Below are 14,732 nucleotides of genomic sequence, written 5' to 3'. Positions count from 1 at the left end.
AAAGCAAAAAATCAAAAACATGTAAAAGTACATCGTAACGATCAGCCAGTGTTGGAGAAAAAGAAAGTGACAATTTGATGAAAAGCTATTCATTCCGTATGCTGTGAATCAAGCTGCCCCACACAAAACATGCATGGGACGGGGCTTCCAGTACTTCTGCGTAGCAATGCCATCTCAGAAGGTTGTCCACAGACATTAGCCCCACCTCCCTCGAGAGTCTCTTTACAAAATGCACCGTGACATGTAAAACAAGACAATTATACTCACTCACTGCCAGCAAGTTGATCTCGACTCATAGCAACCCTGTAGGATAGAGTAGAAATGCCAGGGTTTCTGAGAGCTTCACTCTTTCTAGCAGTAGGAAGCCTCATTTGTCTCCTTCGGAGAGGCTGATAGATTCAAACTGCTGACCCTGTGGTTAGCAGCCTCATGTGTAACCCACACCACCACGGGTTCCTATACTTGGTACAAATGGAATTAAACTATGATTCAAAAGCTCAAGCAAAACAATGCCAAAGATAAAAATACATTAAAAAGCACAGAAAAAACACACACCTATTTGCTTTCTTCTACTCTGTTGTCTGCTAAAATTGGGGCTTGGAAGCTGAGGAGAAGATCCTTTCAAAAATGCATTCCGGATGCCATCCTTAGACTCGTGCAAGAAATGAGCTAAGATCCCATATAGCAGAGGCCTGCAGAGGGGAGAAAATAAAATCATGGAGATTTGCACAAACAGAAAAAGGCGGAAACATTTAGTCTGCGAAAGGCAGTCTCTGACATTAATATGGCCACGTCGTCCTTGGGTTCCCAAGGGGGCGACCCTGCCCCTTGGAGGGAGTGGGAAGATGCAGTCGGGGTGCTGCACAAACTCACTCATGCCACACAAGGCGATGCTGACTCAGCAACCCTGAAGGACAGGGTAGAACGTGCCCCTGTGGGTTCTTTCCTTTCTCTACAAAGCGGCTGCTTGACAGTGAGCTGACAATCTCTCGGTTAGCGACCCAGCACGTAACTCACTGTGCAACCAGGGCCTCTGGGTCATGGGCCACAGTACGAAGTTGTTAGTTGCCAGGGGTGGGCTGAGTAATTTTTTTCCCCCTGAAAAGGGGGCGGTAGGCCTCATAAATTGGGGAAGCCTATTCTCTAGACGTCAAAGAACAAAAGTGTATGATTATTATCCAAACTGCAAACTGCTAATATGCTTTTAAACCTAGATAGAGTACCATTTGTGCTGGCAGCTTTAAAACCCTACAAAAACACATTAACAATTTAAATCTCATCTAAATTAATGTACAATTTCATTGAATTCGCAGAAAATCCAACCTCTGAACGCCGAGGTCCAGTACAAAGGACCATCCAACATTTCTCAGTATTAATCTGGTCTGAAATGTGCTCTGGGTGGAGGACTTAGTAGTTCAAGCCCACCAGTCACTCTATGGAAGAAAGATGAGGCTGCCTACTCCCATAAAGATTTAAAATCTCATAAACCCAGAGAAACTCTGATCTGTTGTAGAGGGTCACTATGGGTTGGAATCGACTGGCTGGCAGTGAGCTTTGTTTTGGGGTTTTTTCCTGAGTAATGACAACTAAGACCCGGGTACCACTGCGAGAGCTTGTCTGCAGCTACCCACTGATCGCACACCCACGCTTAAACATGTGTGTGTGGAATGAGCCTGTGCACGCGTGAGCTGGAGTCCTAGGAGTGAGATGTGTTTGCACTGCCCGGGAGCTCACTGGAAGCGCAGGGACTGGTTCCAGGAGAATAAAATACGAAGGGCTTCACGAGTGTGTGAACAACTAGAATGAAGAGAGAATGGGATTTCTCTACCAACTCTTCGAAGTCCCCCATACGTGTAATGGAAGGGTCAGCCAGCTGTCAGAGACTCGGAGGAAGAATACACTTAGTTCCAATATCCAGAGGAAGATAAAAATGCCATAGAAGAGATGGCACGAGGGTTGCCAGTAGAGAGAAAAGATATAGCACACACGGGTGAGATGGCGATGGAGATGGTAATGACCTGGGCCTTCTAGACCAGGGGAACGGTTCTGCAAAGACAAGGAAGCAGAAAGTAGCAAAGTGTCTTCAGGTGCAATGGACAATCAGGTGGAGAGAGATCTGAGAGGGCTTCCAAGAGTTTGTGAAAAATCCCATTATCTTTGCATGCCATTTGTCCATGAGCTCTTTGAAGTGCCCCATACAGAGACAGGAGTAGGGAGACAAGGGCTTAAAGTGCTGTGTGCACAGTGGGCAGCGGTCTGGTGTTTTAAACAAAGCAATGCCGCTACTCAGCAGCCCGCTGTTGGCCGGGTGAGGGAGACACGGGAAGAGGAAAGTGGCTGGAGACAGTGCAGGGCAGCGAGAAACACACGCAGGGGCAGAGTTAATGGACGTCTGTGAGCAGAAGAGAAATGAGAACGGGTCAAAAATGTAAGCAGACTTTTGAGTCCGAGGCTTGGATGGCTATATAAGGAACGTCCAGGGCGCGTGGAGGAGATTAAAATAACAGAGCGGCTTTCTGATACGCAGCTGCTAGCAGAAGCCTGGCCCGTGATTCCGAGCTCTCGCTGAAACCAGTCACCGGGCTGCAGGCCTCATTAAGGACTCGGGAATTGTTAGAAGAGGGGAGGACTCCTGGACAGGAGGGTGAGGGGGCCACGGGGGTAGGGACTGCCCACAGCGAAAGGAAACTAAAGGAATCCAAGAAAGAGACAGAACCCGAGGGGCAGGAAAGGACCAGGAGGAGTTCTACGAGATGTCAATATGAAAACGCGCTGCCACCACCCAGCTGAAAGCGGCCTCTCCCACGCGAAAAGCCCGTCTCTCTCCGCTGCCGCTGCTGCTGCTGGGTGGTGCAACGTTCAGGATAAACGTGGTTCAGGATCCTGAAAATTAATTTCCCACAAGCAATTGGGAGGGATTTAAAGTTAACTAACATAGAGTTTAAAATATGTTCTGAATGGGAAAACAAACACATACGATAGAAGGAAAAAAGACTCCTATCTTGGAAAGAAAAAAAGATAAGCATATGATTTCAAGACAAATTGTTAGGGAGAGGCTGCTTTGAGCTAGGGCCCCGCTCTCATTGTGTTTGTTGTTTCGCCATTCCGGGATCCTCTGGGCAGGTAAGAAGCACTGAAGCAGAAACAGCCCGAGAAGTCAATAGGCGGTGTCACCATCTCACTAAGAATCCAGTTTCAGTGTGTGTGGCGAGGAAGAATTTAAAATGCGGGGAGGATATGAGAGGGAAATAATAAAATGAAAGAAGGGAGCGAATTTTTATTAAGTACCGTATATCCTCGTGGACAAGCCGAGTTTTTCAGCGCATTTTAATGCCACTTTTGTGGTAAAATTAGGTGCCTCGGCTGATCTTCGGGTCGGCTTATACTCACGTATATACGGTAGCAAGAAGGAGATCAGGCGATGGCTGGGGGAAAGAGTTAACAAGTCTTCTCAGGAGAGGGAGAGGGGAGCTACAGAAGGAAGCTGTGCTAAGAGCGACGTGTAAGGAAGCAAACAATCAAGAGAACAGACCCCCCCAAGGAAGAAAATACCTGACAGATGAAAAGGGAACGGGGTTGTCATTAGGGAGAAGCGGACACCCTTGGTCCTCTGCAGCCATGGAAACTCGAGTTCCGGGAGGGCAAGCCTCGCCTCTCGCTGCAGTTGCTGACATCCAGTGCTGCTGGTAGAGGTCAGTCATCGTGCCGACCCACAGCGACCTGATGCACACAGAACAAAACCCGCCGGCCCGGTCCTGCGTCCGCCTCACAAGGGTTCCTATTCTTGAGCCCACTGCTGCAGCCCCGGGGTCGTCCATTCATCTCCTCAAGGCCCTTTGCCACTGCTGCTCTACTGCACCACACCTGATGGCCGTCTCTGGAACATGTCCGAGTATGTGGCACACTCTCACAATCCTTGCCTTCACGGAGCCCTCGGGCCATACTTCTTCCCAGACAGATCTGTTTGCAGGCTGGGGTACTGTCACCATTCTTCTCCAGCGCCAGAACTCAAATGCATGGGGCTTCCTTTGGTCTTCTTTATTCAGTGTCCAACTCTCACATGCACACGAGGCCATGGAGAAGACCATGGCTTCAGCCGGGCACCCTTTGGTCCTCAAAGTAACATCCTTGCTTTTTAATACTCTAAAGAGGTCTTGCAAAACAGATTACCCGTTGAAACTCATCTTTTGATTTCTTACTTGGGCACCGCTTATAGATCTAAGCAACGTCAGTTTCCCCCATTTATCATGTTACTTATTGGTTTAGTTGTGATGGTTTTAGTCTTCCTTACATTGACGTGGGATCCATACTACAGGGTGCAATCCTTGATCTTCCTCAGCAAGTGCTTCAAGTCACTTAATCAAGCAAGGTTGTACCTGATGCATGTAGCAGGTTGTTACTACTTTCCTCCAATCTGGATCGTGCATTTTCCTTCACATAATCCAGCTTCTCTGTTGCTCAGCATACAGACTGAGTAAGTATGGTGAGAGGAGATACCACCCTGATACATACTGGTACTTCCCTGACGTTGAACCGTGTGGCACTCCCTTGTTCTGCTCACACAACTTCCACTTAATACACGAACAGGTTCTGAATGAGCACAACAAAGTGTTCTGTAACTCTCATTCTTCTCAGGGCTATTCACAGTCTGTTATGATCCACACAGTAAATACCTTTGCACAGTCAATAAAACATAAGTAGAAATCTTGGTGGTAGTCTTTTGTTTCAGTCAAGAGCCACGTGGCAGCAGCAATGATGTCCTTTGTTCAACGTCCCTTTCTGAATCTGGCCTGAACCCAACGTGCTGCTGCAATCATTGTTAAATGATCCTCAGTAAAATTTCACTTGCATGTGAGACTATGGTACTTAGTGCATTCTGTTGGATTGACCTTTCCCTGGAATGGGTGCAGCTAGGAATCCTGCCCGGTCAATTGGCTAAGAAGCTGTCTTCCAAATTTCTTGGCATAGACGAGGGAGTGCTTTCATCAGCTTGTCGAAGCCTTTCCGTCAGTATCCCACCAATTCCTGGACCCTTGTTCTTGGCTAATGCTCTCAGTGCAGTTTGAACTTCCACCTCCAGCACCACGGGCTCCTGCTCATCTGCTACTCCTGAAACGGGGGAGGCCAACCGGCTCTTTCTGGCACGGTGGCTGTGTACTCTATCTTCTTTGGATGTTTCCTGCATCAGTCAATATTTTTCCCGTGGAATCTTTCAATATTCCAACTAGGGCTGGACTTTTTCAGTGAGTTCTTTCAGTGTAAGACATGCTGAGTGTGTTCTTCTTGGGTTTTCTGCCTCCAGCTCTGTGCGCGTCTCATTATATTACCACCGACCCACTTCCATGGAGTAGGTTTCTGAAGACCTCGTGAGGGTGAGAGTTGAAGTGAGCTCCATAAGGTGTCCAAAGGCTGCTTCTGTGGGATTACACTGCCAGGTCTTTCTTCCAGGGTGCCTCTGGGTAGTCCTGAACCTCCAGCCTTGAGGTTAGCAGTGGAGCGTGTTAACTGCTTACACCACCAAGTGATTGACATGCACTAGAATACACCCAGGTGATTTAAACAGAAAGAACTGACTCCAAAACAATCATATCTGAACCCCATTTTGAAAAGAGAAAACAAACAAAGCAGAAAACAATTTCTTACACTGTGTTACCCTTTGGTTCTTCGAATAAGTTCAACTCATGGATGAGAAATTGTCTGTCCAGTGGAACGACAGGTTGACCAGATTCTGAAGGGAAAGTTAACAAAGTCTTCATTAATTAATATACAATGTAAATACAACTCAATAAGAAACACATTTACAATGTATATACATGGTACATATAATGTATATACAATGTGTATACATATTGACAATGCATACACATTTTTAGGTTTTAGAAGAACGATGATAGCACAAATCAAGGTGGATCCAACTGTGTATGGTTTATGATTTTCAAAATGTCTATTTTGCAAAATATACAAGCTATTACTGTTCAAGATAATCTCATTTTTAAAATCCTTATATTTTGGGCTAGGAGATATACTATGCCTATGTCTAAACTAAAATACCGATTTTAAGTGTGTTTTCTAGGAGTCAGTAAAATAAAAAAGAGAACCAATAACTTGTTTTGAGAAAAATATGCATTCAGTAGCAATAATTCTAAAAGTGAGATTAAGTGAAACATGTAATATAAAGTTTTGACTACTGCCCACTACCACTAGGAAAGCCGGAGTCCAAGAGTCTTAATTGATATTTCCTTAATTTTCCTCCATTTCTGAATATAACTGCTAATATATCAGCAACTAAAACAAAGCAAGTGGAGTCACTGATATTGAAGATTCTTTTTATTTTATTTTATAAATCATTTTGTACAACTCTTATCACAATCCATCCATCCACCCATTGTGTCAAGCACATTTGTACATATGCTGCCATCATCATTTTCAGAGCATTTTCTTTGTACTTGAGCCCTTGGTATCAGCTCCTCATTTTTTCCCCTCCCTCATAATATTGAAGATTCTTAAACCAATTGACTCGTTAGTCTTTATTCAGTTAAGATGCATACCAAATATTAAATGAAGGATACACAGTGGAAAGTTCTAGCCTTGCAGATAAAGAATTCATTCTTTTTCCCCAAATCTACTTCACAGCCTCTTCTCTTTGATGAGGTCGATAGAGCTCTCCAAGGCAAGAAACAGTCTCAGAGCATAAATGAAACCGCAAACAAGAGCAATGATGTGCATGCAAGATACTGGACCGGCCCTCTCATAGCAAGCACATCCTTGGCTACTATGTATATCCTTCCTGTATCCTCCCCATTTTCGGAGGAAGACATTTAAAAGCTAGCAAAAAAAATTTGGTAATAAAGCCCATCTTCTTACTACTGGAATTAATAACTGTTAGATTCAAGAGAATGATATGTGCTTTTAGAAAAGATTTAACAGATACATTTCTCTGTAAGTGCTCATCTCCTCGTCCAATACCATGTCTGTCTCTCCCATGAGTGCAAAGTCAAACCCTTTGGGCTGCTAACTGCGAGGTCAGTAGTTCAAAACGACCAGCCACTCTGTGGGAGAAAAAGGAAGCTTTCTATTCCTGCGAAGAAGAGTTACAGTGTCGGAAATCCATCGGGGGCAGTTCTCCTCTCTCCTACAGGGTCACTATGAGTCAGCATCAACTTGATCACAATTTTTTTTAAACTCATAATAAACCTTTCTAGTACATTTACAATACCATACCTATCTACAATATGTAAACAAAGGAGCTTCACAAAGTCCATGGAAAAATCCATTATCTTACAATTCCATTTTTCCATGAGCTTTTTGAAACTCCTTTGTCTGTCCCCAACCTATACACGATAATATTCGGAGGCTTCGTCTCCAATGTTTTCTATCTATTCAAAAGGAACATAAGCATCGTATCTGAGAGCATATACATGCATTTTTAAAGCATAATACATAGAGGAAAAAGAAGTGGCAACAAAGAGACAAAATGTCAACAAGTGTTATTGCAACGTCAAGAATTACAAACTTGTTTTTCAAAGTATATCTAGTTTACTGATTTCATTTTCCACTATTGTACTAAGTCTCACAAGGTCTCCTTCAAACGACATAGAGAAGCCATAAGACGTTTAGGTCCCATGCCCTCAAATGGTGCTGACTGATAATGAGATTCGGTGTCCAGCTGAATCAGTGACTGAGAGGCAGGGTAGGGACGAGAGGCAGTTTGACTCACGCAATATAAACTTACCTGCTACCAGGACAGACGAGGTATACTTATATTTGTTGAATTCCAAATACTCCCGAATTAACTCATTAATTAGAAGGTTTTCATGAGACAATGGTGGTCGCGGTTCACGTTCATCATCTAGAGCTTTAAAAACCTCAGCTCGGATTCTTGCTTTTAAATGCCCCAATACACCTTTTTTTTCTAAGGTGTCCTTTAAAACTGTAAAATGCAAAATATCACAACATGAATGCTTCAATCACACAATCTATCTATCCGGAAAGGAGCCTAGTGGCAGAATGGTCACGCCTTGGGCTGTTAAGCACATGGCTGGCCAGCAGTTTGAAAGCCCCGGCCTCTCTGCAGGCCAAGATGAGGCTTTCTCCTCCTGTAAAGACCTGCGGTCTCGGAAACCCACAGGGACAGCTCTCCCCTGTCCTACAGGGTCAGTATGCATTGGAACTGGCTCAATGGCAGTCAGAAGTTGTTTTTGTTTGTTTTAAGACAATTTACTAGTCGTCTTTAAAATAGCAGGATTTGAAAATGTTATCGAAACGTAGTTGGAAATGATATAAAATCATATTCCGAGTTCTTGGATAACACTGAGTAGGCTCTGACTCACAGCAACTCCACTTACAATAGAACAAAAGCCCGGCCAGCCGCACCCTCTTCGCAAGTTCACTGCTGCAGCCACTGTGTATTGAGTGTGTCCAACCCACGGGGCTGGTCTTCACAGCTAAATGAGCCAGTCTCCCACTGTGAGCCCTACGGTTCTCAGAAGCAGGTTGCTAGGCCTATCTTCCTAGCGTGTCTTCGTCTGGAAGCTTCGGAGAAATCTATCCACTATGGGTGACCCTGCTTCCAACATTCGAGCAGCACCCACGCCACCACAGCATGAAACTGGTGGACAGTCACGTGGTGCATCTTAAAAAGGCATCTTTATAGATTTCATTTTAAAGACTAAGGGATATGTACATGGAATGTAACCTAACTTCTCGTGATGAGACAGGACACCATTTTCATGATCAGTAACTGTAAGTGCTAGTCAGAAGCCCTGGTGAGGTAGGGGTTATCCGCCGGGCTGCTAACAGCAAAGTCAGCAGTTTGACCCCACCAGCTGCTCCCTGGGAAGAAAGACGAGGCTTTGTGCTCCTGTAAAAATCTGACATCTCAGAAACCCATGGGGGCAGTTCTACTCTATCCTGTACGGTTGCTATGAGTTTGGTTCAGTGTTTGGCTTGTACAGATGGTGAGAACCTGGGGCTGAATTGGTACCAACCCTCACTGTGGTCTGGAACCTGCCGTCTTCCGGCACCCCTTAATGATTAAACAAGACGCCCCCGAGGACCAGTGCATTTCACTGGCAGTGCTTGGCACATGACACGAGCTCAAGGGGGTCTCATCACAAGGGTGGATATCTACCCACCCCCTAGGGGCCGAATCAGAGATGTGGGTGAAGGGAGACAAGGGGCAGTGCAAGGTACGAAATAACAATAATAATATATAATTGATCAAGGGTTCATGAGGGTGGAAGGGAGGAGGAGGGCGGGCAAAAGAGGAGCTGATACCAGGGGTTCAAGTAGAGAGAAGATGTTCTGGAAGTGTGGATGGCAACATGTGCACAAGTGTGCTTAACACAATTGAACGATGGGTTGTCAATAAGATTTGTAAGCTCCCCCCCCAATGAAATGATTAATAAAAACAAAAGAAGAAAATGTAAAATTTATTGTGATAATAATTGTACAACTCTTCTAGTTATGATTAAAATATTGAGTTGTATGTTATGTGGATGGTGTGCCAATAAAATTGTTTAAAAAATTTTTTTTAAACAAAAAAGTTACCTAGGGAAAGTATAATACTATGCAGTATACTATTGATGAAATATTTTTATATTTTAATATTATTCTGTATTAACAGCCCTAAAATATAGTACTCCATAGAAATGAAAATTGTAAAGGGAGCCCAAGGGCTTATCCACGTGGGCATGGATATAACCAAAGAAGTTTTTAAGCTCTGATAAGCGGAAAAAATTTTTGGAGGGGGCGGGGAGGGGTTTTAAGCCATGTATCTAAACTGGACTTTTTCATTTTCTCTGGTTTTAAATCCTCCTGTCAACATTTTGTTACCACGCAATCACACTTTGTCACAGGCCCGTCAAAGAAAGGTAAAGCTTCCCCAGACACCTACCCTCCTAACTGCAGCCCTGTTCTCTAAGACCATCTTTGGAAGTGGAAGGGAGAGCTTTCGTACTGGCAAGGAGCTCACTGCACACGCCGGTCTGCGACGCCTCGGGGAAAGGGCACCGACTGAAGCGGGAGCCCAGAGACCGGCCTGCTCCCTCGGCGCCTCAGTGCACAGCCCCTACCGGGCCAGCGGCCCACCCCCCACCCCCGCGATGCCTCCGTCGGTGCAATGAGTGCCACCTTTCAGGGGCACAGTAACACGAGGCAGGAAGTTGTGTACACAAGGTACACAACACACAGTGCGGGATACCTGGTTAGCAAACGAGTTCTCACGGGCTTCTCCTGGGCGCAGAGCACACTCAGAACTGGGGCAAGCAAAGATCAGGAGGTCCCGCTGCGCGCGCGCAGCGAGCACAGGCCACCTCCGCACAAAAGTGCTTTGGTGGAGGAACCAGGAGTCCCAGGAAAGCCGCCATCAGACCAACGCCGAAGACATCGGACTAGAACGGACTGCGTCGCGACTGGACGACTCTTCTTGACATGACTGACTCTTTGATTATCTGACATGTGGACGAAGTGCCAATAAAACTGTTTACAAAAGACATTTGAAAGTGAGGGGTCTGATAAGTCATATCCTGTCAAGAGGCATCACCCTGCCCTAATGCATATTCATGACCACTTCTGTAACGTATCTGTTACATACCCCTAGTCCCCTCAATCTACTTCCGGATAGACATGAATAAAACTGTAAACCACCCCCTTTTTTGGGGTGTGTTACATTAGCACAGTGGTTCTCAACCTTCCTAAAGCCACCACCCTTACATACAGTTCCTCCTGTTGTGGTGACCCCAACCATAAAATTATTCTTGTTGCTACTTCATAACTATAATTTTGCTACTGTTATGAATCGGGTGACCCCTGTGAAAGGGTTGTTTTGACCCCCAAAGGGTCACGACCCTCAGGTTGAGACCACTGCCGTAGCACCTCTAGTCCCAACTTCCTCCTTGCTTGATCAACCAAAGAAAAGCGTCCCCCTTTCCTTTCACAGAAAGACAGACAGAAAAGTAAAGGGCCGATAAGCCTGTGAAGGGCACTCATGTGCCCCAAGACGTAGGCCTCCTTCTGACATTCCAGGTCTGTGTGCCCTTCTCTCTGCTAATGCTGCTTACAATACTGTGGTATAACAATGGTTCAGGGAGGGTTCTTCGGCTGGCTTATCCCCCACAAAGGATCTTCACATGCTCTGAAAGCTATGTAGTCTGGCATACAGTCTGCATTGTCCCGGAGAGAGGAAACCAATCCAATGCTCAGTGTGTTCATGGACAGATGTGTGCCTTTATTATCACTGGTCAGCAGCCCAGTGCATCAACTACAGAATTCTATCGATGATAGCTGAATCATATTCTCAAAGAGGCTCAACCTCCTCTCCATCCCAAAATCTGTCTAAAATTACTGATTTACACCCTAACTTCTATGGGAACCAGTTGTATTCACTGGGTAGTAATATGGCTTAGTGGTTAGGCTGAGGGCTCTGGCCCCTCATACCTAGATTCCTAGACTCTGCCTCTTAACTCAATTATACATAAGCCTTTTCACTTCTTGGTGCCTAATTGTCCTACTCTAAGAGATGGGCATCATTAATTGCACAGACTGATTAAAAACTAATTTAGGCATTGCATGTGCAACATTAAACCATTGCCATTGAGGCAACATCAAATCATAGTGACCCTGCTAGCCAGCGTCAAGTTGTGCCAGAGGGCTTCCTAGCTGTAATCCTTACAGAGGGGGGCTGCCACATCTCCCTCCGAGCAGCTGGGGGGTTCCAACCACAGGCTTCTGGGTTGGCAGCCAAGGACGTAAGCCCTGTGCCACGGGGGCTCCCTGTGGAGAGCAAACCCTTACTCACGACCACCCTACGGGGCAGAGCAGAACCACAGGCACCATGGGGGCGTTCCAGGACTGCAAAGCTTGGCGGAGGCAGACGCCCTCCACTTGCCAACCTTGCGGTCAAGAGTGCAATTACCGGGGCTCGCTGCCATTACTTATTATTTGCCTGGGCATCTGCCTCCTGGATGACACTGTACAAATGCTACCAGTGTAATGACGAGTATACAACAGCTTTGAGGGACTTATCCTGTCGCAGACAAAAAAATGTCTAGGCGAGGGCGTTTTCTGCCTCCTTTCCCTGGGTTGAAAGGCAGAGAGATGCTCCTGCTAGGCTGTTTTATTGGTTCAGCACTGGATAACCACGGAAAGCACTGAGGTGTGGGTCTAACACCCCTGATGGCGGTGTACCCACACTACAATCATCACCAACACCACATTTTACAAAAAGGATCTTCCAAAACCCGGGGCCTGGCAAGGCACCCAGATGTAAAAGCAGGCAGAAACTCAGGGCACAGTTCACTGTTTCACCAAGAGCTCAAAAGCCTTCCTGGAAGCAGCCAGGTCTGGCCATGGCTCTGAGGTCGCTGAGTCTCTAAGCCAATGGTCCTCCACCAGAGGCGACTATCCTACCCAGGGGCATGTCTGGTAAAGTCTGGGGACATTTTGGGTTGTCACACGAGGTAAGGGATAACACTGAGATCTCATGGGTGGGGCTCAGAGATGCAGCCCAAGCAGGGAAGTGACCTGCCAAAAATGTCAATGATGGGATGAGCACTCAAGTGATACTATCTCCGTCCACAGTCATGACTGCTTATCACCTCCCCTGGCAGGGGACCTCTGGGAGAACCTTGTCAGTCCCCCTCACCCAAGTACCCATTCAGAGTCCGGCCGAGGACTGCCAGGAGTAGCAAAAAAGAAATGCAGGGCATGTAGTGCAGTCTCAATTTTGGGTGACATGCATTGACTTTTTGGTATTTTACTTGCTGACTCTCGGTTGAGGGAAGGGGTGCGTAAGAAAGGCCAGGACTAGACTCCTGACTATGCCAAGGTATTCAACTGTGTGGGTCATAACAACCTTGAGAAGAATGGGAATTCCAGAAGATTTCATTGAGCTTGTGCAGAACTTGCGCATGGATCAAGAGGCAGTCGTTTCAACAGAACAGGGACATACTGCATGGCTTACAATCAGGAAAGGTATGTAAGAGTTGTATCCTCTCACCATCCTTCTTCAATCTGTATGCTGAGCAAATCATCGGAGAAGCTGGATTATATGAAGAAGACTGTGGATCCGGGTTGGAGGAAGGTTTCTTATTCTTTTTATAATTATTATTAGCAACCTGCGATATGCAGGTGACACAACCTTGCTTGCTCAAAGTGAGGACTTGAAGCACTTGCTGATAGAGATCAAGGGTTGCAGCCTGCAGTATGGATTATGATACAATGCAATGAAGACCACACTCCTCACAATTGGACCAATAGGTAGCATCATGATCAGTGGAGAAAAGTTTGAAGTTATCAAGAATTTTGTCTTGCTTTGATCTACAAGCAATGCTCATGGACGAGCAATCAATAAGTTGCATTAGGTAAATCTGCTGTTCATGACCTCCTAGGAATATTGAGAAGGGTGTTACTTTGAGGAATAAGGTGCGCCTGACTCCAGCCATGGTATCTTCCACTGTTTCATATGCATGTGAAAGTTGGACACTGGCTAAAGAAGACGGAAGAAGAATCGATGCATTTGAGTTGTGGTGCCGGAGAAGAATACTGAAAGTATCGTGGGCTGTCATTCCCTTAGGGGAAAGATGGTGAGGATTTTTGTCTTACATACGTTGGACACGCTGTCAGGAGCGGCCAGTCCCTGGAGAAGGACATCAAGCTTGGTAAAGTGAGGGGCGGCGTGAAAGGGGACGAGGTGGATGGGCACGGTGGCTACATCAATGCGCTCGGGCATAGGAATAACTGTGAGGACGGTGCAGGACCAGGCAGTGTGTCCTCCTGCTGGGCACAGGGTCGCTATGGGTCGGAACCGACCCGATGGCACCCAACAGCAACAAGCCCTGGGCCGGCCAACAACAAGCCCAGGACGGGCCCATTCTGAGCGTCCTCCTTACCACAAACCCCGCATAAAACCTGCTCTTGTGCGACCACTGCCCGCCGCGTCCCCAGCCCCGTCGGGGCCACAACCGGTGGCCGAGCCACACTCCCTGACTGCTCAGAGAGGACGCCAGAGGCGGAAGCCGCGTTCCGCGCACTCTCCTTCCCTCCTGGTCTTTTACAGGCGGAAGGCTTGCTGCTTCCCACCCGGAAAGCCGCCCCGGTAAGTCAGACTCACCAGCCTTCAGCTCGGCGACCGTCGCCATTTTCCAACGGCCGCCGGAGGCGCGCCTCTCCCTTGCGCATGCGTGGCTCCGCCCACTCGAGGCAGCGTGTGCGCCCATAGGCTCATAGCTCTCGCCCGCCCTCTCCGTTCACGCTCTCCGTGATGAGTGGTGTGTCTGCGAGACTTCACCAATCAGCGGGCGCCGTGGGCGGAGCCTGGTAAGGGAGGAGGAAGTGGCAGCAGAGGTTGTGGCAGTTGGGAGAATCGGCCAGGGGCTGTTCCTGCTGCCTTTGTGTTTAACCTACCAGAGGTTCATTCCCACTCGCAGTGACCTTAGAAACAGAAAACTTCCCCTAGGGGTTTCCGAGACGGCAACTCTTTCGGGAGTTGACAGCCTTGTCTGTCTCCGCTGTAGGGGCTGGTGGTTTTGAACTGCTGACCTTGAGGTTAGCAGCCGAACGCTTCACCATAGTGTTTCAAACATTCGGTCCTAGGGTCGCTATGACTATTATTCTGACGCAAGGACACCCAACAACCTTAAGACTTTCATGATCAACCTACCACCCATCTCTGCAGCGGTATTGACTGTTTACATTTTCTTTCTCTTTTTTTAAATCGTTTTATTAGGAGCTCA

The 14,732-nt window shown here is 46.8% G+C and overlaps 1 protein-coding gene across 4 annotated transcripts in view; it reads right to left on the bottom strand.

The window, feature by feature from the left end:
* Nucleotides 1-14,167, bottom strand: part of CEP20 (centrosomal protein 20) — a 21,260-nt gene extending 7,093 nt beyond the window's left edge. The window contains exons 1-5 of one of the 4 annotated variants that reach the window (XM_045285999.1): nucleotides 14,111-14,167; nucleotides 7,733-7,930; nucleotides 5,644-5,728; nucleotides 556-692; nucleotides 268-303 (exon numbers count right to left, since the gene is read on the bottom strand). In XM_045285999.1, the coding sequence (XP_045141934.1) occupies nucleotides 293-303; nucleotides 556-692; nucleotides 5,644-5,728; nucleotides 7,733-7,930; nucleotides 14,111-14,138 (459 nt within the window). In that variant the 5' untranslated portion in view covers nucleotides 14,139-14,167 and the 3' untranslated portion in view covers nucleotides 268-292. Of the gene's footprint in view, nucleotides 1-267; nucleotides 304-555; nucleotides 693-5,639; nucleotides 5,729-7,732; nucleotides 7,931-14,110 lie in introns of those variants that run through there. The other 3 variants (XM_045285998.1, XM_045286000.1, XM_013005554.2) reach the window with 3 other exon arrangements.
* Nucleotides 14,168-14,732: the final 565 nt, after the last annotated feature.

This window comes from Echinops telfairi, unplaced genomic scaffold (genome assembly GCF_000313985.2).
Source record: "Echinops telfairi isolate 266 unplaced genomic scaffold, ASM31398v2 ScPeMD7_5;HRSCAF=22, whole genome shotgun sequence".
Classification (NCBI taxonomy): Eukaryota; Metazoa; Chordata; class Mammalia; order Afrosoricida; family Tenrecidae; genus Echinops; species Echinops telfairi.
This window is presented reverse-complemented; position numbering and strand designations above follow the sequence as displayed.